The sequence below is a fragment of the Trichosurus vulpecula genome, chromosome 1, assembly GCF_011100635.1.
Source record: "Trichosurus vulpecula isolate mTriVul1 chromosome 1, mTriVul1.pri, whole genome shotgun sequence".
Taxonomy (NCBI): Eukaryota; Metazoa; Chordata; class Mammalia; order Diprotodontia; family Phalangeridae; genus Trichosurus; species Trichosurus vulpecula.
In genome coordinates, this window is record NC_050573.1 from 557,851,599 (window position 1) to 557,877,145 (window position 25,547).

Here is a 25,547-nt window from a genome sequence, read left to right on the forward strand (position 1 = left end):
TAGTAATATTTCTGGGTCAAAAGGACAAGATAGTAGAAAGGACAAGATTGGATATATGGAATAAATGTGAGTAAGGAGTTGAAGATTCTACTGAAGTTTCAGTCCTGGGTGGCCAAGATAATGGTTGTGCCCTTTGCGGGGAGGAAGGAAAGCTGATGAGTTCTGTGCTGGCCATGCTGACTTTGAGATGTCTGTGGGCAATTCAGTTCTATATTTGTTCTCCACACATCTAAAGGCCTTGGTGTAATTTTCTAATAATTCTCTTGGGAAGGAATCTTCAGAGTGGTGTAGAAGCAAGAATAGAGCTGGGCATAAGCTCTTTATTTGAGTGATTGAGGTAACTTACCTATGAGTAGAGGTTGGAATCATCAAGTTTAGAAATCTTTCATAACTAAATTCATACCTTCCTTTCTTCCCACTCTGCACCCCCCACCTCAACACACATGCACATGCGCACACACACACACACAAACACACACACACACAACTTTGAAGTGTCTCAGTTTAAAGGACAATCTAGAAGGTAGGAGCAGGGTCAGCATGCTATAATATCATAATCAGTGCTTACCTTTGAGTGTTGCCTTTGCAACTGAACCCAGAGAAGTATGGGAAGAGTTCACTCAGGGCATTATTTGACTGCCAAAGTGCTTTCTAACTGAAACCCCCTCTACTTTTCCTTGTTTATATAAAACTAGGAATTGTAGGCAGTTCAATGTGAGCACAGTGTTGTTGCTTCATATCATGAGCTTGTTTGGAAGAGGAGATGCCTGTTATGCCAGGAAAAAAAGAGAGCGGGGGAAATTGAGCATTCTAACAAGTAGAGATTATCTCAGGTTTTAGGAGACTGCCAGCTTAGCCATCCTTGGCAATATTGTAGTTTTCATTTGGCACCCTGTGACCTGCTAACTCTTTGTAATGGGAAGCATGATGAATATGCAGCCTCCCTTGCCTCTAGCCAAAACAGTCCACAGTGGGGGCAGAATTGGACCTTCTGGATTCAGAAGTAGCCTGTTCCTTACAAGATCACCTCCCCCACATGGCATAGAGTTTATTTTTAAGCTGAAATTTGTTGTTATTATTCAATACTTGACCAGAGTAGTGTGTGTGTGTGTGTGTGTGTGTGTGCGTGCGCGCGTGCGTGCGCACAAAAAGAAAATTAGACATGAAACTATAGAACACTATTATGTTCAGCTTGCATTTTAAAGAAAGAATTTAATGGATTGAATATGTGAGTTTCAGAGCTGTCCTTTTAATCTGTGCCTCTTTGTGAACCTTCTATTCTCTTTGGCTATTTAAAAAAAGATGCCCAAGTGTTCATTTCTTCATCTTTTGGGGGGTATGCTTACCTTCTCCCTCTCAAATTCTTGTTCTTCCATCCTGCCAATAAAAATAAAATAAACCTTCCTTTGTAACAAATGAAAAGGAGACAAACAGATCCAGCCCTGGGGATGTCCAAAAGTCTGTATCTCACCTTGCCCTCAAGTCCCTCACCCCTTTGTGAGATGACTGGGTAACAAACATGCTTTTTCATAAGTCCTCTGGAAAGGTAATTGGTCGTTTCATTGACTTGTGCTCTTAGGTCTTTCAAAATATTTTTTCTTTTGTGGTTATTGTATAAAATGTTCTACTGGTTCTGCTCACCATTCTTATTAATTCATGTATTCCCAAGTTTATCCAAATCTACGACTCCTTGTTGTTTCTTACAGAGCAATAAAATTCCATTACTTCCATTTCATTTGTTTAGCTTTTCTCCAATTGATGGGTACCTCCTTAATTTCCAATTCTTTCCCTCAAGAAAAAAAATGCTGCTATAAATATTTTTGTACATATGAGTCCTTTATCTCTTTGAAGTATTTACCTGTTCCTGGCCATGCTAGGTTAAAGAATACGTATAAACACATATAATAACCTATGTTAGATTGCTTACCCTCTCAGGGAGGGGGTTGGGAAAGAGGTAAACACGGAATTTTTAAAAAATGTTAGTAATTGTTTTAACCTGTAATTGGGGGGAAAATAAAATATTATTAAAATACCTAATGTTAAAAAAGTGATGGAGAAAATGTTAATAATTCATATTAAACTTTAAAGTGTGGGGAAAAAATAAGTACATCCATGAATTTAGTGGTTTCTTGCATGTAGTTCTTGAATATAGGCACCTATGTGTTGAAGCAGGTAGAGCACTGGACCTGGAGTCAGGAAGTTGAAACTCAGCATTGTTTAATTTTAATTCTCTTTATATTAGTGATTTGAAGCGTTTTTAAAAATATGGCTGTTAAATGTTAGCTTGGGCAATAAGAGAAGAAAAAGAAATGGAAGGAATTAGAATAAGCAAAGAAGAAACAAAACTATCACTATCTGCAGATGATACGATGATATACCTAGAGAATCAAGTAAAAAAAATACTTGAAATAATAAACAAATTTAGCAGAGTTGCAGAATATAAAATAAACCCACATAAATCACCGGCATTTCTATATACTACTAACAAGGCCCAGTAGCAAGAGATAGAAAGAGAAATTCCATTTAAAGTTACTTTATTAGACGTCATAAGATATTTGGGAGTCTACCAGCCAAGACAAACCGAGGGACTATATGAACACAATTACAAAACAGTTTTCACACAAATAAAGTCAGATCTAAATAATTAGAAAAATATCAGCTGCTCATGGGCAGCCTAATCTAATATAATAAAAATGACATTTCTACCTAAATTAATTTACTTCTTCGGTGCCATACCAATCAAACCACCAAAATATTATTTTATAGAGCTAGGAAAAACAATAATAAAATTTCATCTGGAAGAACAGAAGATCCAGAATATCAAGGGAATTAATGAAAAGAAATGCAATGGAAGGTGGCCTAGATGTACCAGATCTTTAATTGTATTATAAAGCAGCAAACTATTTGGTAATGGCTAAGGAACAGAGTGGTGGATCAGTGGAATAGGTTGGGTACACAAGACACAGTAGTCAGTGACGTTAGTCATCTACTATTTGATAAATCCAAAGACTCCAGCTGCTGGGATAAGAACTTACTGTTTAACAAAAACTGCTGGGAAAACTGGAAAAAAGTATGGCAGAAACTAGGCATAGACCAACACCTTACACCCTATGCCAAGATAAAGTCAAAATGGGTACATGATTTAGATATAGAGACTGGTATTATGAGCAAACTAGGAGAGCAAGGAATAGTTTACCTTGAATAGATTTATTGAGAAGGGAAGAATTTATGACCAAACAAGACATAGGGAGCATTATGAAATACAAAATGGATGATTTTGTTGACATTAAATTATAAAGTTTTGCACAAACAAAGCAATGCAACCAAGATTAGAAGGGAAGCAGAAAGCTGGGGAACAATTTTTACAGCCAGTGTAAAGGCCTCATTTCTAAAATGTATAGAGAACTGAGTCAAATCTATAAGAATACAAGTCATTCCCCAATTGATAAATGGCCAAAGGATATGAACAGGTAGTTTCCAGATGAAGAAATTAAAGCTATCTATAGACATATAAAAATGTTCTGAATCAGTATTGATTAGAGAAATGCAAATCAAAACAATTCTTAGGTACCACATAACACCTATCAGATTGGCTAACATGACAAAATAGGAAAATGATAAATGTTGGAGATGTGGGGAAAGTTGGAACACTAGTTGGTTGAATTGTGAACTGGTCCGACCATTCTGGTGAGCAATTTGGAGCTATCCCCAAAGGGCTATAAAGCTGTGCATACCCTTTGACCCAGCAATACCACTTCTAAGTCTGTGTCCCAAAGAAATCATAAAAACGGGAAAAGGACCCACATGTACAAAAATATTTATAGCAGCTTTTTTTGTGGTGGCAAAGAATTGGAAATTGAGGGAATGCCCATTGATTAGAAATGGCTGAACAAGTTGTGGTATACGAGTGTAATGGAATAGTATTGTGCTGTAAGAAATGATAAGCAGGCTGACTTCAGAGAAACCTGGAAAGATTTACATGAACTGATGCTGAGTGAAGGGAAGCAGAAGAGAACACTGTACACAGTAACAGCCACTTTGTGTGATGACTGACTTTGATAGACTTAGCCCTTATCAGCAATGCAAGGATCTAAGACAACTCCAAAAGACTCATGATGGAAAATGCCATCCACGTCCAGAGAAAGAAATATGGAGTCAGAATGCAGATTGAAGCATTCTGCTTGCTCTCCTTTCCTTTTGCTGTTTTGTTTTCTTCTTTCTTATGGTTCCTCCCGTTGGTTCTAATTCTTCTTTACATCATGACTAATGTGAAAATATGTTTAATATGAATGTGTAAGTAGAGCCTATATCAGATTGCATGCTATCTTGGGGGAAAGGGGGGAGGAAAAGGAGGGGGAGAAAATTTAAAACTCAAGTCTTATAGAAGTGAATGTTGAGAACTAAAAATAAATTAATTATTAAGAATATATGGCTAGTAAAAGCAATAAATACACATCCATTTCATTTATCAATTTTATTGGCATGTTATTAGGCAAAATAATTTCTAATAATATCCTTTATTCCTCATTTCTTGAGAATTATCCTGGTTCTCTTTTTGGTTTCCCTCACTCTTATAAAAGTCACATTAGCTAATAGTTTATCTATATTGTTAGTCTTTTTTTAAAAACCCAGCTTCTAGTTTTATGTATCAATTCAGTTTTTTTTTTTGAGTTTTGCTTTCAATTTTGTTAATATTTTCTTTAAATTTTAGACTTTTCTAATTTGGAGTTCATTTTCGCATTTTTGGCTAATTGTTCTTATAGGGATTTTTTAAATGCCTAATTCACTGATTTGTTTTCTTTCATTGATGAAAGTATTTGCAAATACAAATTTTCATAAGTTTTTTTCCCTAAGGACTATATGTCTATAATATATATGAAGCAATTAGGTGGCTCAGTGGTTAGAGTACTGGGCCTGAAGTCAGGAAAACCTGAGTTCATACTGGGCCTCAGACACTCACTAGCTGTATGACAGTCACTTAACCTCAGCTTTAATCCGCTAGAGAAGGAAATGGCAAACCACTCCAGTATCTTTGCCAAAAAAATCCTGGAATGGGGTCATGAAGAGTTGTACACAGCTGAATATAATATGTAATATAATATAATATAAATATAATAAATATATATATTAATATATATAATATAATAATATGTATGAATACATTGCATTATTGATATAATTTCATTTTCTTTAACGGCACAGAGCTTGTAATACAGTACAAAGTAAGGTACAATTTTATCTGTAGAGACTTTAGTAAGAAAGATGAAATTAAAAGGAATGGAATAAATTAAAAGATGTGTAGGACTTCTACTTGGGCTTTGTTTTGGCTTCACACTGGTGGGCAGAGCAGTAACAGGCATCAGATCTACTTGAAACCCCCCCTTTCTGGCAGTCAGAGTAGTATTTGGTAGTGTTTCTTTCTGCCTGTTTATGCTTAGTAATCATCTCAACTTATAGAAGTTATTTTTGATGAATTTTCATGTTTTTTGTGTTGAGTTGGAAATTTTCTCCAAAATTCATGACTTGCTATTTGTCTGTCTGTCTGCCTCTCTCTCTCTCCCTCCCTCCCTCTCCCTACCCCCTCTTCTCTCCCTCTCTCCCCCACCTTTCCCTCTCTTGCTCCCTCTCCCTCTCCCTTGCCTCCTTATTCATTGACTTTTAATCAGTCCAATTTCTAGTCTTCTATATATAAAAGACCGTAAGAATTTTGGGCTTGGGAAGAGCTGGTCTAGAGCCTGGGTCAAGTTTTCTTCTTGCTGTGGCTTCCTCTCCATTCCACATTGTATCCCACAAAGCTGCAAAATTCATATTCTTAAAGAACGAGGTCCTGTAGTCTGACCTTGTTATTCCCCTACTCAGAAAGCTTCAGAGGTTCCCTGTTGCTTCTGGGTTTGTGTTGTACAAAGTACTGTTTGGAATTTCATAGTCTAGCTCCAACCTGTCTTTCTAGACTGGCCACATATTACTTTCCCTGGAAACAAATTTTGTGTTCTAGCCAATCCAGATTTGCCCTTTACTGTGTATAGTGTTATCTTCTACCTCTGCAAAGGCAGAGGTCCCTTATGCCTAGAATATACCTCCTCATTTTTGTCTTGATGAATCCCTGTCTTTCTTTAAAGTACAGATCAAGTTCTATTTCCTTAAACCAATTTTGAGCCTATCCCTCCTTCTCACCTCTCTCTTCTACAAAATTACCTTGTGTTTACTATATATATGTAGCCCATATGAACTCTGGGGGTCCTTATTCCAACTTATACTAGCAGTTGAGCCCCTAGGGGCAACCCCGAGGGGAGGGAATAATTCTCCTGATATCATGGCCTTATGCCCCCATGCCAATATGTTTTTCCTAATACCAATTGCCAGTTACAATTAGCATCTGCCATATATCTCTGATTGACTCAGTGATTGGTGTTCTACTATCTCTTAACTAGTTAACATCAATTTTTAACATTTATTTTATTTTTTTAATTAACAGAAATCTCATTTCCTGCCTGACACTTTGCCAATAAAAAAAGAACAAAACCCTTGTAACAAATACATATAATCAAGCAAAACAAATTCTTGCATTGACAGTGTCTAAAAAATATGTCTCATTCCTCTCTGAAGCCATTACCTCTTAGTCAGCATGTGGGCAGCATGCTTCATTGAATTGTGGTTGGTCATTGCATCAATCATAATCCTTAAGTCTTTCAAAGTTGTTTGTCTTTACAATGTTTTTGTTATTGTGTAAAATTATTCTTTGTTCTTCTCAGTTTTCTCTGCATCAGTTCATACAAGTCTTCTCAGGTTTCTCTGAAACTGTCTCTTTTATAATTTCTTATGGCACAATTTTATTTCATTACATTCACACATCTTTATTTGTTCAGGCATTTTTGCATTTCCAAATTGATCAAGACTCCTTTAGTTTACAGTTCTTTGTCACTACAAAAAGTGATGCTCTGAATATTTTTGTACATATGGGTCCCTTTCCTCATTCTTTGATCTTTTGGGGATATAGACCTGGTAGTAACATTGCCAGGTCAGAGGATATGCACAATTGAGTAACATTTTGGGCATAGTTCCAAATTGCTTTCCAGAATGGCTAGGCCAATTTATAATTCTACCAACGGTGCCTCAGTGTGACTTTTCCCACAGCTGCTACAACTTCTGTCATTTCCTTTTTTGTCAGCTTTGCCGATCTGGTGGGTGTGAGATGGAATCTCAGAGTGACTTTAACCTGCATTTCCCTAACAGCGATTGGAAACGGTTTTTTAAGTATGGCGATTGATAGCTTGTAGTTCTTCTTCTGAAAATGGCCTGTTCGTATCCTTTGACCATTGATAAATTGAGGAATGGCTCTTATTCTTATAAATTAGAATCGGTTCCTTATATATCTTGGAATTGAGACCTTTATCAGAGATTTTCCTCTGGTGACATGGTTTCCTTCTAATTTTAGCTGCATTGATTTTGTACAAAAACTTTTTAATTTTATAAGATCAAAGTTCTTCATTTTATCTGTCCTCTATTTGGTCATAAATTGTTCCCTGAGCCATAGATCTGAAAGGTGATGTCCTCCTTTTCCCTCTAATTGTTTATGATGTGACCATTTATATCTAAATCATATTCATTTGGAGTCAATTAGCATTTATAAATGGATATTTAACTAAAAGGTATGACAAGAACAGAGTACAGAAAGTTTTCACACAACTCTAGAAGCATCTCCCATTTCTGCCACCTCTGTGTCTAGGGAAAATGGGCTCAAACTTATACTGATTGCTACAAGGCATCTCCTCCCATCATGTTCTCTTCCAAATGTGGCAAAGGCAGTGTATAGATAGTTACTTGTTGCAAGACAAGGCATTTTGCATCAGCCTACCACTAGGCTTGGTCCAGGTGATTCCTCTTCCCAGGATTTCTTGGGCTTAAGTAGCCTGGCTTCTGTTAAACTATGTAATGGATTCTGGTTCTTGGACCTCAGGCATCTTGGTCTTTTAACTTTTTGAAGCTACCAAGTTTGCTGCCACAGCCAGTATCCCTTCACTTAACAGTAGGAAAGAACAGACACAAGAATAGAAGCAAATGCTCATGAACCGCGTGGCAGTAGCCTGAGGCCTCTCTCCCTTGTTGGAGGAAGGGAGGGAGGGAGAAGGGAGAGAGAGAAGAGATAGAGGGAAGATAGGAGAAGAGAGAGAGAAGGGATAGAGGGAAGATGGGCAGAAGGGAAGAGAGGGGAGAGAAGGGAGAGAGAGAGGGACAGAGAGGAAAGAGAAAGGTAGACCAGTTAATGAGTTTTTGTATCTACACTCAGTTCCAAGCTCAGCAGGCAGTCAAGAGCCACTTACATAGTGAGCAGACAGGAAACAGATTTCACATATTCTGAATTGGAGAGCAGGGCCTTCATTATACACCCTGGAAGCAGGTCCAACTAACAGCAGTGTGGGACGATGCCTTAGGCAGGGCATTCTGTGCATACTCCTAAGTTTTGGGCTCTCATTGGCCAGTCCCTGTTACGTATATAATTTGTAGTCAAGCATCTTTCCTTGCTGTTGCTCCCCTAACCTCCTGTAGAGTACAGTTATCCTTTCCACATTGCAGGGGTTAGGGGCGCAGCACCCCCTGCAGTCTGAAAAATCCACATAAAATTTTTTGGCCCTCCTTTCGTACCAAAGAAGTCTGAATTATTATGGTATTAAATGATAAAATAAGTCAATATTATACAATACTATACTTATATTTTATGCATTTCTGAGTTTCTAAACTTTCTCTGTTTCATTTGCTGGTCTTTGCAGGTCATCTGTGGCTTCTGCACAATTCCCCTCCCCCCCAAATTCCCACTTAATTTCTTATGCTGACCTGCGATATATTGAAACCATGATGTGGAAAGTTGTGATGTGAAAGGGATAAGCTTCTTGAGAGCAGGCACTGTTTCATTTTTTGGTCTTTGTATCCCCAGAGCCTAGCAGTGTCTGGCTAATAGTAGACACTCAGTAAATGCCTGTGGAATTGCATCATACCCTTTTCTGGAATAGTACCCTTAATTCCAGCAGAGAATGTAGAAATAGAGTTCTTTAAAAGAAAAAAAGTGTAGCTAATACAGGCGGTTCCCGGGAAACCGCTTGGCCAGCACTAAATGGCAAACATTTCCAGTTTAGTGGAAATGATCATTTGTACCATAGGTCAATATACCAAAGAAGGAACTTGGAATTTCCTCTCATAGGCTGAAACCAAAGTTTTCTCCTCCTGTGGGACCAAGACACCTGGGATTAGAGTCAGACTTGACTTTGAAGTCTGATGTGATCTTGGGCAAATGATTTCACGTCTCTAGATCTAGAGCTGGGAGGAACACCAGAAGCCATTTAACTACAGAAGAAACTTCAGAGGCCATTGAGCCCCTTCATTTTACAAGTAAGTAAAGTGGGGCTCAGAGAGATTGAAATCATTTGCCCAAGGTCACGCAGGTAGTGGGTCAGAGGCACTACTTGAACCCATGCCCTCTGACTCCCCAGCCTTATTTTTCTGCTATACTACAGGGTGTTCCTAAAGTCTGGACACGTAGGCAAAAATGCATATTTTCAAGAAATGAAATGAATGAAATTTTCAACAACATTTTATTTAATTGGAACATTAACAAATAGCATCGTCAATATGATTTCCATCATTTGTGGTGTAAAGGTTGATGCGCTCTGCAAGATTCATGTGAACTTAATGCAATAACTCCACATTGCCGTCGATTTTTAGCACATTCACCCTTTATGCGTACAATCAAGTGTGTTGCATCTGAGATTTTGAGTACACCTTCTCCTTTAGCATACCCCAGAAAAAGAAGTCGCTAAACGACACAGAGTCTTTGGTTGAAATGATTAATGAGATGTTAATGAGATTTCCCATGTGTCCAGACTTTAGAGACACCCTGTACATTGCCTCTCCATAGTTTCCTAGTCCATAAAAATGAGGGGGTAGACTAGATCAGGGGCTCTTAACCTGTTTTGTGTCATGGACCCCTTGGTTAATTTGGTACAGCTTGTGGACCTCATCTCAGTATGGTTTTACATACATGAAATAAAATGCATAGGACTGTGAAGGAAACCAGAAGTTAGTAAAAATAGAGATAAAATTTATTTTTCCCATCCAAGTTCATGGACTCCCTAAAATCTATTCACAGATCCTCTGAAGGTCTTTGAACACCAGGCTTAGGAACCTGGGACTAGATAATTTCTAAGGTACCTTTCAATTCTAAAAAATACTGTGTCCCTATTTTAGGAAAAGCATTCAAATCCTAAATGACCATCTCTACTGGCGTTGAAACAACTTTTACATAGCAAAATAAAGTAAATTATCCAAATTAAATCTAAATAGTTATTAATTTCCTGGTGTGGGACTTGAAGGAAAAAAATACCATCAGTTCTGCTAAAACTCAACGTATGCATTCCTCAAAAGCAAAATCACTCATTAGAAACCATAGGACTTAGGGGCAAAATGGGGTTTAGGAGGATACAATAAAAGCTTCATCAGTGAAATATAAAAAAGAAACCTAATTTTAAAAGGTAGCACAGTTTTATACATGTAATACATAAATATTACAATAAATAGTGGCAGTGTGGGCAGCCTGTCCTCTGGGTTCCCATGACCTGTAGTTGCAAAGCCTCAGGTAACTTGGACAGACCCTGGGGTTGTCTGAGGCCTTTTCAAAAGGTGTGGGGAGTGGTTTCAGACCTCCTCTGCCGCTAGAATATATCCAGTAAATATGGCACTTTACGTTGAAAAAGATGTGAAGTTTCTTTGTGGACGTGGATGTCAGAAGGGTTGCTGCTTGTGAATGATTGCAGAGTGGTGCCATTTTCTGCAGTTTAGCAGCTTCTTGGGAAAGTGATCTCAAGTAAGCAGAATTCTTGTTGTGCTCAAAATGTTGTCTAACATATCAATCACGTTGCAACAAATTTACATTTTTGAAACAAGCATTAGAGCAGAACTGACTGGATAGGAAAGCCTACAATTGCCTAATTTCTAGATCATTGCCAAGGCTTCACTGAGAGTCTGTGATACGCTGAACATCTTCGTCTCATCTCAATTATCAGTTAGTACAAAAGTAGGAGTGTCAATGGAAAAACATTGTTTGAGGCTCTACATGTGTACATGTGCATCAAGAAAGAGGTGTGAGGATGCGTTCAGAAATGGTCCTTGATCTCTAGAAGCTTGTAGGTTTGGGGGCGGGGAATAAGAACTGTGTACAAATAATACAAAGTGTGAAGTGTGAAAGTATTTAAAAGGTACTGTGCTCAAAGCGGAGTGGCAGGCACTAGGTGCTAGGCACTGTGCTAAGCATTTTACAAATATATTTTCTCTTTTGCTCCTTACAGCCACCTTGTGAGATGGGTGTTATTGCGATGCTCATTTTACAGGCTGACCCTGTGCCCAGGGTCACACAGCTAATAAGTGTCCGAGGCTCTGCACATGACCTCAGGTCTTCCTGACTCCAGATCCAGCACCCTATCCATGATGAATCGTGAAAGGAGAGGTGGCATTTGAGCCAAGCCTTGAAAACTGGCTACGATTCTATATTTGCAGGAGGGGTGTGTGGAAGTTCCAGGCCTGGAAAATGGTCTGAACAAAGGCCATACGGAGGAGGTGACGCGCGGTTTGGGAAAGGGCTGATAGTCCAGTTGTTGGGCTTTTTTCCTGATTCACTCTTTGAGTACTTTAATGATAGAAACCTTTTACTGGGACAGAAATTGTTTTAAAAAACCAGACACTTAAGTCAACACAGAATTTCTCCTCCTACGTTATCTGTTCTCTTGAGGTTGGTCAGGTCCATTTGCCTTAAAAGGGAAACAGTGTTTTTTAAGGAGAACCACTGTGATGCTCACTGTGTGCTAGCATGATCTTTCCTGGGAGTTACAAAGACCCGGGTTTGAGTCCTCTATCTTAACCCTTAGTGTCCCCAGGAGCTAAGTTGCAGAGCACTGGCCTGGGAAGTTAGTCACTGGGGGCTCCCTGCATTGACAAAATCACAACACCGGGAATCCCTTACCTTCCTTTACTATAATCTAATCTGATGATTGCTTTTGTTGGGAGCTGGAGAAGAGATTACAAAGAAGTATGTTACCACCATTCCCCCCCCCACACACTTCCTCTGTCTTACAAGGAAAACTTTGAGTCATTTCTTCTAGACTGAAAATGTTTCTGAGAACCGGAAAGATTCCTCTTCGCAGAAGACCTAGTCTTTCTAAATCATTTTCAGTCTCCTTTGCAAATTCATCATACAAGTCATACTCATCAGCTACCATGCCCTAAGGCTCCGTCCCTGCCTCTCTTCCCTTATTTTCTACATTCTCTCTTGCTCTCAACTCCTGTGGGTTCAGTTTCCATCACAAGCCCTCACCACCTCTTGCTTAGATCATTGCCTGCTTGAAGCCTCTCCCCATTCCAATCCATCATCTGCTCCACTGAAAGCGAATGTTCTAAAGTACACCTAGGTGGTGCAGTGGATGGAGTGCTGGGCCTGAAGTCAGGAAGCTCAAGTCCAGCCTCACAGTGTAACCCTGGGCAAGTCGCTTAAGTTTGCCTCAATTCGTCATCTGTAAAATGAGCTGGATAAGGAAATGGCAAACCATTCCAGTATGTCTACCAAGAAAACCCCAAATGGTGGCACAAAGAGTTGGATACAACTGGGCAACAGCAAAGACCATGTCAGTTTTCTGCACAGGGAGCACCGATGGCTTCCTGTTACCATTAAGATCAACTGTAAAGTACTACTCTGTTTAGAATTTAAAACTCTTATTCTCAGCCTGGCTTCTTCTTAGCTTTCCTCGCCCCAGCACGCTCTGTGATCCGGGTCCATTGGCCTTCCTGTCTGCCAACTGTGTGCATTTGTCCCAGCTGCATCCTGTGCTTAAATGCTCTCTCTCCTTATGTCCTGTCTCACCTGGCTTCCTTCCCAACAGCTCAAATCTCACATTGCTTTAAGAGGCTTTTCCTAGGGTTCCCAACTGTTAGTGCTTTCTCCTCTGAAGTTGCCTTCTTTTTACTCTCTGTGTATTCTGTGTGTACCTCATTGTTGTCTCCCCTTTTAGAAGATAAGCTTCATGAGGACAAGGACTATTCTTACCTCCCTCTGTATCCCCAGCACTCTATCCGCTGTGCCACCTAGCTGTTGTTGTTTGGGGAAAAACATTTATGAACTTTATTCGTTTTTTTGGTATCTTTTCCTCCTTAGAGAGACCTTGTAAAAACAGTGCCTTAATGCTTTTTAAGATTGGGTTGCTTCTGATATAGATTTCCACCATGAGTATTTTGTTTGGCCTGTCCATTCTTACCAACTGTGTTCTGCAGGCATTTTTTCATCTTCTCATAGGATATCTAGGTAAGGTCCAAATGTAGCAGTTTTGTTGTCATTGACGGTGTTAATACATGATTAACAAATGAACAGATTTGTTACCATTTTATTATGTTTACATAGCATTTGATATGCAATGATATACAAATATAATATTTCCATAATGTTAATACCTGTTTACCTTTAGCTTAATCATTAGTAATTTTTAAAATGGTAAAAAAAAAAAAACAAAAACACCAAAATTGGTTAATACCTGCTATTTACCTTTAGCTTAATCATTAGTCATTTTAAAAATGGTAAAAAAAAAAAAAAACAAAAAAACCCCCAAAAAACAAAAGCACCTAAATTGGGCATGTGGGGAAGGGGTGGATTATGAGCTCAGTCTGAGATAATGTAAAAGTTGAGTGTAAAAGTATTTTGTTTTTAAAAAATATATATATATATATACATAAATATATAAAGTTTCATATGCTACATTCAAAAGTGGTATTCTAAAATAAAATGTAAATAGCTAATGATAAAGATTAATTGATTGAAAAATTAAAGGCCTAGTTTTACATAATATTGCATTAATCAAGTCTTTTAATATGTAAAAATTACTGGATTTTTTGAGAAGTTGAAGATATGTGGCTTAGGTTTTTAAGCCTGTGGTTTGATATAAGTTATCAAGTTTTAAATGTTGGAAGTGCCTTAATTCTTAAAACTCCAAAAATTTCACATGAAGATATAGGAACTTTTAAATAAGGATAAATTTCTTATCTTGTATTGAGCCGTCATAGATTTTGAGGCTAGTAGAGCTTAAAGCGATGCCCTTGCCAGCTTCAGGGAGCCCTAGATGCTGTGCAGAATCTGAAGGTAAACCATTTTCTCTACCCAGTGTGTACTGTGAGCTTGATTCATTGGTCTCAGTTGGCCAAGAGGTGAGAGACAATGATGGGAGGGTCGTGAGCTTCTTACCCTGCTTGATCTAGCATGTTCTTTGCTACATCCATTTAACATCTGAACCTACTCCAAGTAGTCTTCTTGATGTCCCATGTGGCATTTGACTTACCCATCTGTCTGTCTGTCTGCCTTCCCATAATTAGACCCCTGAGAAGGAACAAATGTTTAGAACTCCAAGTGTTCAAACATGCACACAGCGTTTTAAAAGGAAGATTATTGAGACTCCTTAGCCCTTTCTGCTGCCTGAATTTCAAGCTGGGTCTGCAGCCCTCAGTCAGTTAATACTAGACAAGTAGCAGTTATAAATACATCAGAATAGAGAAGAGGATTTCTTATGTCACGATATCAACCCTAATGTGTGAGAGCACTGTTGTTGTTTTTGTGCTACTGTATGTAAGGGGAAGACACCTGTTTCTTTTAACTTTGTAATGCTTTGTATATAATACCCATAGCTTCTCTGACCCCGAGAGGCGGAAGGGTCCTCAGGTCCTTTTGTCTCTCCCCTGTCATAGCCCCATGAGTCTAGAGCAGGGTTTGTTATCCTGAAATGCATGAACTTGCTTTTAAAAAATGCTTTTGGATAACTATTTCGATGTAATTGGTTTCCTCTATATTTTACTTTATTCATTTAAGAACGTTATCCTGAGAAGGTGTGTATGGGCTTTACCAGATTACCAAAAGTTAAAAAGCCACAGTTTGGAGTGAGAAGGGATTTAGGGGCCCTCTAGTTCAAGCCCTTCATTTTACGGATGGAGAAACTGAGGCCCAGTGTTACATGAAGTGGTTAGCACAAGGTCACCCAGGTAGTCAGCAGCAGAAGTAGAATTTCATTAGGTCCTTACTCTATGGTAGGCACAGAGGTAAACACTGGTGCTACAAAGACAAATGAATAAGTGAGCTAAATAGTCCCCACCCTCTTGGAAAGCTACCTATTTTTCTGGTGAAACACGTACACAAATCCTTTCTATTTTGGTTCTGTAGCTTAGTAAGTTTGACCCTTCAAGGAGAGAAAAAGAAGACAGCTTATGGCTTTGGCCATCAGTTAAACCATGAAAAACAATGTGAGGGTCACACACTCCTTCAGTGCTCAAAGTCTATCATTAAATTCAGTATGCAGGTTCTATCTTAGCCTCTTTGGAAGGAAACAATGCATCTAGAAACCTCTTCAGAAGGGAAGCTTGTTTTAATGGAAGATCTGCTTCAGAAGGAGAGTTGTTTGACGATGTGACCAAGGACATTCCTGTCCTTGTGACTCTTAAGAGCAATGAAGAGGAAAGAAACCATCAGTGGAAGCTAGCCTATTCACAGCCTATTTGAAAAGTCAATGCAAGTGGTTCAGTGTAAATTTGTTAGTTAATATATGAGTTGCATTCTTTCTTTCTCCATTGCAACACTGCTGTGGTGTTTCCTTGGGATCTCTTAGTGATCTGAGCCTTGATCTCCAACTAGCGGCAGGCGGAGGTCAAGTCATTGGCATCAAGTCCCTTGGGTTTTTTTGTCATTTTCCTTGACTTTCCACTTTCCCTCTCCCCATGTAGTCATTTCTACCACCACAGCGTGTTGGGCATTAGTCCCTCATCCTTCCACTCACAGCCACCGTGGTAGTTCAGACCTCTATCACTTGTTGCTTGACTTCTGGAATAACCTAATTGATCTCCCTGCTTCCAGTCTTTCCCTTCTGCATCACATCCTGTGCATCTGTTCCAGGGTGACTTTCCATGTCACTCCTTCTTTAAAAACTTCAGTAGCTCCTTAGAGATTTTAGAATCAAATATTATCTCATCTTTGTCTCATGTATTGTTTTATTTTTTACATACTTCATAATGCCCATAAGTATCACTATAGTAGAACATAATGTAATTTATAAATTAGTAAATGTACACATATTGACAGCGTGTGGGGGGTGTGTGTGTGATTAAAGAAGTTTGGAGACTGCCATTCTAAGGCAGAGAGAGGTGAGAACTAAATTGATGAGCTTCCCTAAATCACTTTTGTACCTCTTCTTCTGCTCTGGCTTAGTGCTTTCTTTGAGAGTCACCAATTTAGCTGAGAAAACTTTTTTTAAAGTTTACTTGATGCTTTTTATACCACAGTCACTTCTAGATAGTCTTTCCCTACATCCAAACTTTATCTTATGTCAAAATGTATGCAGAAGCAACCATAATTATAACTGCATCTGTCTCTATGTGCAGCCTTTGCTCACCAAGAATAGGGAGGTGTGTTTCATAATTTGCCCTCTGGAATCTGTACTGGTTGTAGCATGTATTGGGCATTCAGCTGCCTTTGAGTATTGTTTTCATTTACGTTCCGGTAATCATATATATTGTAATAGTTTGGCTTTCGTTGCTTATCAATTCAACATATGTCTTTCCGTCTGAATTCCTGAATTCTTATAGCATAATAATGTTCCATTACATCGTATATCAGTTTATTCAGCCATTCATTCCCCAATGAATGGCTGTCCTCTGGCGTGGTTTCCAGTTTGTGATTAGCACAAAAAGTTCTGCTATGAATATTTCAATACATATTTTACTTCTCTTTCTTTCTCTCAACCTTCATGGGGTTCATATCCAATAGTGTTATCACTGGCTGAAAGAGTACAGTCTTTTCTCATGTAACTCTAAATCAGAGAAAGTGTATTTTTTAAAATAAGTTAATATATTTATTTTTAGTTTTCAACATTCACTTCCATAAGTTTTAAATTTTCTCCCCCTCCCTCCCCTTCCCCTGCCCAAGACGACATGCAATCTGATATGGGCCCTACATATACATTCCTGTTAAATATATTTTAACATTAGTCATGTTGTATAGAAGAATTAGAACGAATGGGAGGAACCATGAGAAAGAAAAATGTAAAACAAAAAAAGAGAGCAAATAGTACGCTTTGATCTGCATTCAGACACACAAATAAAGTCATGAGCAGGCTAAGCTAATATAAAAATGACATTTCTGCCTAAATTAGTTTACTTATTCAGTGGCATACCAATCAAACCACCAAAATATTATTTTATAGAGCTAGGAAAAACAATAATAAAATTTCATCTGGAAGAACAAAAGGTCCAGAATATCAAGGGAATTAATGAAAAGAAATGCTGGGGAAGGTGGCCTAGCCATAGCAGATCTTAAATTTATTATAAAGCAGCAGTCATCAAAACTACTTGGTACTGGCTAAGAAATAGAGTGGCAGATCGGTGGAATAGGTTAGGTACATAATACACAGTAGTCAATGACTATAGTAATCTACTGTTTGATAAACCCAAAGACTCCAGCTTCTGGGATAAGAACTCATTGTTTAACAAAAACTGCTGGGGAAAATGGAAAATAGTATGGCAGAAACTAGGCACAGACCAACATCTTACACCATATACCAAAATAAAGTCAAAATGGGTACATGATTTAGATATAAAGGCTGATACCATATGCAAAGTAGGACAAGGAATAATTTGCCTGTCAGATTTATGGAGAAGGGAAGAACTTATGACCAAACAAGAGATAGAGAACATTATAAAATGCAAAATGAATGATTTTAATTACATTAAATTGAAAAGTTTTTGCATAAACAAAGCCAATGCAACCAAGATTAGAAGGGAAGCAGAAAGCTGGGGAACAATTTTTACAGCCAGTGTCTCTGATAAGGGCCTAATTTCTTTTTTTTTTTTATAATGGAAAAGCGTTTATTAAGTGATTGTCATTTGCTAAGCCTTGTGCTAAACATTAGGAATACAAATAAGAGTCAGACATTCCCTGTCCTCAAAGAGCTCACATTCCAATTGGAGGAGAGAATAAACTAGAGTAGTCACCTGCAGGTTGGATGGAAAGATCCAGAGGGCCTCTGGGTGCTGCAGGAGTGAAGATGGCAATGTCTGGGTATCTGGAGGGCCCAGCTACAGGTGCAAGTGATAAATCTCAGAGGTCTGGAGGACCCAATGATGGGTCAGATGACAAGGTTTGGAGGTTTCTGTCTTATCAGAATAATCATATAGTTGGCAACTTTCTGCTCATCCAATCAGTATGACCAGCCATGCCTATCCTGTTGCCAAAAATCTGGCCCCACAATGATTGAGAAGGGGTTTCTGGTTGAATTTAAGCAAGAGACAACCTAGGGCATTGGGGAAGATGGATTCTTTTTCTGTCCTCAATTTGTCTGTCCTCAATTCTGTCCTGGATTTTGGGGCAACTGTGAGTAAGGGTTCTGAGTTCTATATAATGAAAGGTATTATTATTTCCTACATGCAACCACACATCACTATTTTTCTCAGCCCTGAAAGGGGCTTGCTAAGCCCTCATACCAGAGGTGGCTAGTCCTCCCTGAACACCCCATAGGGCTGTTTACCCAGCTTTTGTCCACCTTCACCCAACTCTCACCTGTGGCTCCAAAGAGCTATGGCCACACTGTGTTAAATTGACTCAGCAGACAGGCTAAACCAAGTTGGGGTTAACTGACAGGCCTCAAATCGATTGGTGAGTTAAGGGGATGTCTACCACAAGCATGTGAAGACTTTCTCTGGTGGAATGGTCAGATAAGGACAATTTATTCCAACGGTCACGAAGGCAACTGAAGCAGGCTCTGTAGAGTACTTAGAGCTTGGTCAGCCATTGAAGATGCCAAGGTCATCCAATGCCCCCTGGGCCATTGCCACGTTGCCTTGGCTTTTGTCCTTTGACTGGACTTCTATGACTCGGGAAGAGAGAATGAGGCTGATGACTTTGTGTGATTCTGCCTCACTTAAATCCAATTCACCTTTTCATGCTTCTCTTGATTCTTGTGTCTGAAAGTCAGATTTTCTATACGGCTCTGGTCTTTTCACTGAGAAAGCTTGAAAGTCCTCTATTTCATTGAAAGTCCATATTTTGCCTTGGAGCATTATACTCAGTTTTGCTGGGTAGGTGATTCTTGGTTTTAATCCTAGCTCCTTTGACCCCTGGAATATCATATTCCAAGCCCTTCCATCCCTTAATGTAGAAGCTGCTAGATCTTGTGTTATTCTGATTGTGTTTCCACAATACTCAAATTGTTTCTTTCTGGCTGCTTGCAGTATTTTCTCCTTGACCTGGGAACTCTGGAATTTGATGACAATATTCCTAGGAGTTTTCTTTTTGGGATCTTTTTCAGGAGGTGATTGATGGATTCTTTCAATTTCTATTTTACCCTCTGGCTCTAGAATATCAGGGCAGTTCTCCTTGATAATTTCTTGAAAGATGATATCTAGGCTGTTTTTTTTTGATTCTGGCTTTCAGGTAGTCCAATAATTTTTAAATGATCTCTCCTGGATCTATTTTCTAGGTCAGTGGTTTTTCCAATGAGATATTTCACATTGTTTTCCATTTTTTCATTCCTTTGGTTCTGTTTTATAATATCTTGATTTCTCATAAAGTCACTAGCTTCCACTTGCTCCACTCTAATTTTTAAGGTGGTATTTTCTTCAGTTGTCTTTTGGAGCTCCTTTTCCATTTGGCTAATTCTGCCTTTCAAGGCATTCTTCTCCTCATTGGCTTTTTGGAGCTCTTTTGCCATTTGAGTTAGTCTATTTTTTTTATTTAAATTTATTTATTTAACATATTTGGTTTTCAGCATTGATTTTCACAACAGTTTGAATTACAAATTTTCTCCCCATTTTAGTCTATTTTTTAAGGTGTTATTTTCTTCATTTTTGGGGGGTCTCCTTTAGCAAGTCATTGACTTGTTTTTCATGATTTTCTTGCATCTCTCTCATTTCCCTTCCCAATTTTTCCTCTACTTCTCTTACTTGCTTTTCCAAATCCTTCTTGAGCTCTCCCATGGCCTGAGACAAATTCATATTTTTTGGAAGCTTTTGATGTAGACTCTTTGACTTTGTTGACTTCTTCTGGCTGTATGTTTTGATCTTTTTTGTCACCAAAAAAAGATTCAAGAGTCTGAGTCTGAATCTGAGTCCATTTTCGCTGCTGCCTGTTCATGTTCCCAGTCAACTACTTAACCTTTGAGCTTTTTGTCAGGATATGACTGCTTTCAGAGTGGAGAGTGCTTTGTCTCGGGCTTTAGGGGCTGCGCTGCTGTTTTCAGAGCTACTTCTACTCTACTGTCACTGCAGGCTTTGCCACAGTAATGTTCCTCCTCCCCCAAGAACCACCAACCAGGATTGTGACCCAGATCCAAGCAGGGCAAAGCAAACCCTGTACTCCCCTTCCGGTCTGCTGCTTGGTTCCTCCCACTTTGTGAGCCAGGGACTCTGGAAGTAGCTGACGCTGGAGCTCCACTGCCGCACCACCTGTGCCACCCCCAGGGCTGGTGGCTAGACCACTTCCTACCCCAATCTAGCAATTTACTCACTAACCTGCTCCATGGTCTTTGGCGTTTGTGTGGTGAGAAGTCTGGTAACTGCCACAGCTCAATGATTCATGGCCCTAAAGTCGACTCCTGGTCTGGTCTGTCCTGGCACAGCCCACGCTGGGCTGCGCTGTGATAGACCCTTCCCAGCAACCATCCAGGCCATCCTGGGCTGGAGACCTGCTTCCTTCTGCTATTTCGTGGGTTCCGCAGCCCTAGAATTTGTTCAGAGCCATTTTTACAGGTGTTTGGAGGGATTTGGGGGAGAGCTTAAGCAAGTCCCTGCTTTCCAGCCGCCATCTTGGCTCTGCCCCCCCCCCCCATTTCTAAAATATATAGAGAACTGAGTCAAATCTATAAGAATATAAGTCATTCCTCAATTGATAAATGGTCAACGAATATGAACAGGCAGTTTTCAGATAAAGAAATTAAAGTTATCTTTAGTCATATGAAAAAATGTTCTAAATCACTATTGATTAGAGAAATGCAAATTAAAACAACTCTGAGGTAACACTTCATACAAGTTAGATTGGCTAACATGACAAAACAGGAAAATGGCATATGTTAGAGAAGATGTGGGAAAATTGGAACACTAATGCATTGTTGGTGGAGTTGTAAACTGATCTAACCATTCTGGAGAGCAATTTGGAACTGTGGTCAAAGGGTTATAAAACATACCCTTTGATCCAGCAATATCACTACTAGGCCTGTATCCCAAAGAGATCATACAAATGGGAAAAGGATGCACATGTACAAAAATATTTATAGGATCTCTTTTTGTGGTGGCCAAAATTGGAAATTGAGGGGACATTGGGGAGTGGCTGAGCAAGTTGTGGTATATGAATGTAATGGAATACTATTGTGCTATAAGAAATGATGTCCAGGGTGACTTCAGCAAAATATGGAAAGACTTACATGAACTGACTCTGAGTGAAGTGAGCAGAACCAGGAGAACATTGTACATAGTAACAGCAACATTGTGCGATGACTAATTTGAAAATCTTCTCAGCAATGCAAGGTTCTAAGACAACTCCAAAAGACTCATGATGGAAAATGGTATCCACATCCAGAGAAAGAACTATGGAGTCTGAGTGCAAATGGAAGCATACTATTTGCTCTCTCCTTTTTGTTTTCTTTTTCTTCTTTCTCATGATTCTTCCCATTGGTTCTAATTCTTCTTTACAACATGACTAGTATGAAAAGAAAAAGAAAAAGAATGCTGAATAATAACAATAACTGGCATTTATAAAGAGCTTTACAAAAATCTCATTTGACCTCTGCAACAATCCTCTAAAATGCCTGATCTTTGTTTAAATAGAGAAAACAGTTCTACCTATTCGAGAACCAAGTTAACTATGTGCTCAATCAATCAGTAAGCATTTATTAAACACCTACTATGTGCCAGGCACTGTGCTAAGTGCTGGGGATGCAGATATAATAAGTGACAGAATCCCTAGTCTCATGGTGGAGGGTGGGGGGAGAGACCACAAGGTCATATACAAGTATAAACTGAATAAATATAAGAAGAATAAATACCAAGTTGTTAAATACAAGGTAGTTTAAGGAAGGGCAGTAGCAGATGGAAAAGATCACAAAAGGCTTCATGCAGATGGTGGTACTTGAGCTGTGCCTTGAAGGAAGGATGAAAATAAAGGAATGTAACCAGCTGTGGTCTCCCAGAGTCTGAGGTTTACAGATCTGTTAACCCTCCCTCCACCCCTTGAAACCCTTACCACAAACGGTTTAGCAGAAGGAAATGAGTTAAGCCATGTTTTCTCTCAGGTACACAGACTGTCTTGATCCCGTAGCAGACTCTGTGCTTTCCCACCCTTACCCAAGGGAGAATACTGGGCTTCAGAGTACAGTTGGAGGGCATTTATTGGAGCACTGAACCACTATTTCTAAATACAGTTAGATCAGAGAGCCAGCTCTCTTTCCATTCCTGCAAGCTAGGGGGAAAAAGAAAACTAAACCAAATGCCATCATTCTAGCTCCTGAGTTTTAAGCTGGGTCTGTAGAGCCAGGATGATTTGTCATCCAGATTGAAAGTCTTTGCCACTTGACTTCAATGGAATGGGGAGGGGTGAGGGCCGTTGGATGCAGGATTTCCTTAAGCTTGGTTTATTCTGCGAAAGCATATACATGTTTTTCTTCTCCTCTGTTTAATTTTTTCCCCATTTTCTTTTTTGTAGACCAGTCGGATAGAATTTGATTTGCCAGAATATTCAGTTCGTCGAAGATACCAGGATTTCGACTGGCTGAGGAACAAACTGGAAGAATCCCAGCCTACCCATCTCATTCCCGTAGGTAGTAAGCCCTCGTAGCTTGTTACTCAGCTTTTCTGCGTGGTGCTTGGGTGGAATGTTTATTGAATCTCTCATTCAGCTAAATGCTATACAGAACATTCACACCACAAACTGTCTGCCATGGGAGGGCTATGTGTCCTAAACTGGTTTGACTCGCATCACAGGTACAATGTACAGTGTACATCTCAACTTACAGACACCACGCATTAATCAGTATCTTTTGCCTTTAGTTTTTTTTGTTGCTGGTTGGGTAGATTTAATGTGAAGCCTGCAGACCTCTTGTATGGTTGTTCATCTGAACTGTCCCAATAAAGATTGTGTAGGAACTAAGTTGTATATGTTCTAAGTAGATACTGTTAACCCTGAGTGTACAATTTCACTCTATGTTTGGGTTTGAAAACATCCCTAGAGACACTGTTGTTTTTCATTCCAAGCACCATATCTGACATTTGGGTAGCTGCCAGCAGGTAAACAGTGGTACTTTTGGTTATTGCTGCCAAGAACGATACCAGTCGACTCTAGATTATCTGGGTGTGAATAAGAGAGAATGCACACATTCTTAATAATTATCCTTTTTTCTACAGAATTCTAATTCTTTACTACAGTAGCAAAAAATATCTATTGATATGCTCATTGCAATAACGTTTGCTTTTGTTTTTAAAAAATTTCATTTAAAGAGAAGTAGAATGCCAGTTTATAAATCTGATACCTTTCTTACTATATCTAAATTCTAATTTTTGCCTTAATGTCATTTCTTTCTGCTGGAGTTAAGTAGAACTCACCCTGAGCCTTTGCTGATGGCTCAGTTGAAGCTTTTTAGGCTAGCATTAGTTATGGGTCTTGAAAAGCCTTCAAAGGTGCTTTCTTTTTTAAAAACAACCTTTAATTATCTCTTTATCACTTTTATAGAGGAAAAAATGTTTTTTTAGCCCTCTGTATTTCTCTCTGAGTTTTCCTTTTCTGTCTAGCTTCCAAGGAGAAATTTTTGATATTTTTTGCAGCGTACCTCTGCTATCCTTAGTGTAACTTATCAACTAAATGTGGAATTATAGTCAGCTATAGATTCAGTATTTACTTGGGTTTGTATAAAAATCTAGTGATCTTCTCTTTCCAAATAGGTTATCTCTAGAAGATATCTTGTTACGTCACCTGTCAGTATGGCAGTTATTTTGCATTAATTGTAAATATTACATGTAAATTCCTTTTAGGGCAGGGGCTCTATGGATAGATTTCAGGGAGTCTTTGAACCTGGAAAGAAACAATTACTTTTATTTTTATTAATTCTTGATTTCCTTTGTAGCCTTATAAATTTTAATGCATTTTATAACATTATTCTAAGAAGGGAAGGGGTTCATAGGCTTCATCAGGCTTCCAGAGGGGTCCGAAATACACTAAAGATTAAGTATTCCTGCTATTTGGGCTTCCCAGCTTATGCTTGACCTGCTTTTTAAGGGGGCTTTACCTCTCCTTTTTTCCTCTGAACAGTTTTAAATGCACTGGAATAGGAAGTGTTTCAGTTAATATGCTGATTTCCTCACAATAGAATTTTAAATTTACCAACTAAAGAAATACTTAATATTAGAGAACCATTAATATTTAATGGTACCTACTCGTGGAATATACTGTATCTTGTAGATCACTAGAAAGACGACAGATAAGAGAATGAGGGTGATTTTGAGTCTGGGCTTAAGGTATCCTTAAATAGAGAAATTCCTGTAGTTTCGGCAAGATGTTGGCGATAAGAAGATGCTTGATAACAATGAGGTCATGACAAGGTAATGACAGTGCTACAGAAGAAAATGTCAACAGTTCCTGATCCAACATTACTGATACATTAAAACACCCAAACTGTTATTGGACTGGCTGCTATCTTAATTCTTAGCCATAAGATTTTAAAAATCAAGGCCATCGAGGTAGTATACATTTTATGTTTGTCATAGAATTCAGTACGAAAAAGCTTTGCTTTACAAAGACTTGCTTTTTAAATGCTTGCTCTAAAATAGAGAACAGATGCGTTTTAGAGTAAAAGAGTTAAATGCATAGTGCAGGGTTTAGGGGAAGGCTGGGTAGAACCTGTTTGTTGTGAGCCAAGAATGGTTTTTACATTTAAAAAAAGGTTATTTTATTTGAAAATGTAAAACCCATTCTTAACTTGAAGGCAGCACAAAAACAGATGGCAGCTGGGACTCGGCCCTTGGCCATGCTTTGCTGACCTCTCTCCAACATGATGGATATGTTGGACGGGTAAATTCAAATTCTGACTTAGATACTTAGCAGCTGTGTGGTCCTTGCAAGTGTCATAATCTTTCTGTGCTCAGTGTCTGCATCTGTAAAATGAGGATGATAGTAGCACCTAAATCACAGGGTTACTAGGACAACACGCGCGCGTGTGTGTGTGTGTGTGTGTGTATTTACACACATACACATATGTGTGTATATCTACAGAATATATATATGCACACACATACATACATACACACATATATAGTGCTTTGCAAACCTTAAGACACTAAGAAATGTTAACTCTTAGACTGGCAAAAGAGATTTTGGAAATAGAAGTTACTCCAGATTAAGGGAGACTGTTGTTATGGAAAATAGCGTCTCCTTTTGGAGTTCATGTTACTGCTCCTGAATAAACCTATCGTAACCCAGAAATTATAGAGGTAAAAACTTGGGTTTC

At 38.8% G+C, this 25,547-nt stretch overlaps 1 protein-coding gene across 1 annotated transcript in view; it reads left to right on the forward strand.

Moving 5' to 3' along the window:
- SNX30 (sorting nexin family member 30) overlaps positions 1 to 25,547 on the forward strand; it is a 170,099-nt gene that overhangs the window by 72,868 nt on the left and 71,684 nt on the right. Inside the window, exon 3 of the mRNA XM_036741804.1 lies at positions 22,754 to 22,864. Coding sequence (XP_036597699.1) covers positions 22,754 to 22,864 — 111 coding nt within the window. The remainder of the gene's footprint in view (positions 1 to 22,753; positions 22,865 to 25,547) is intronic.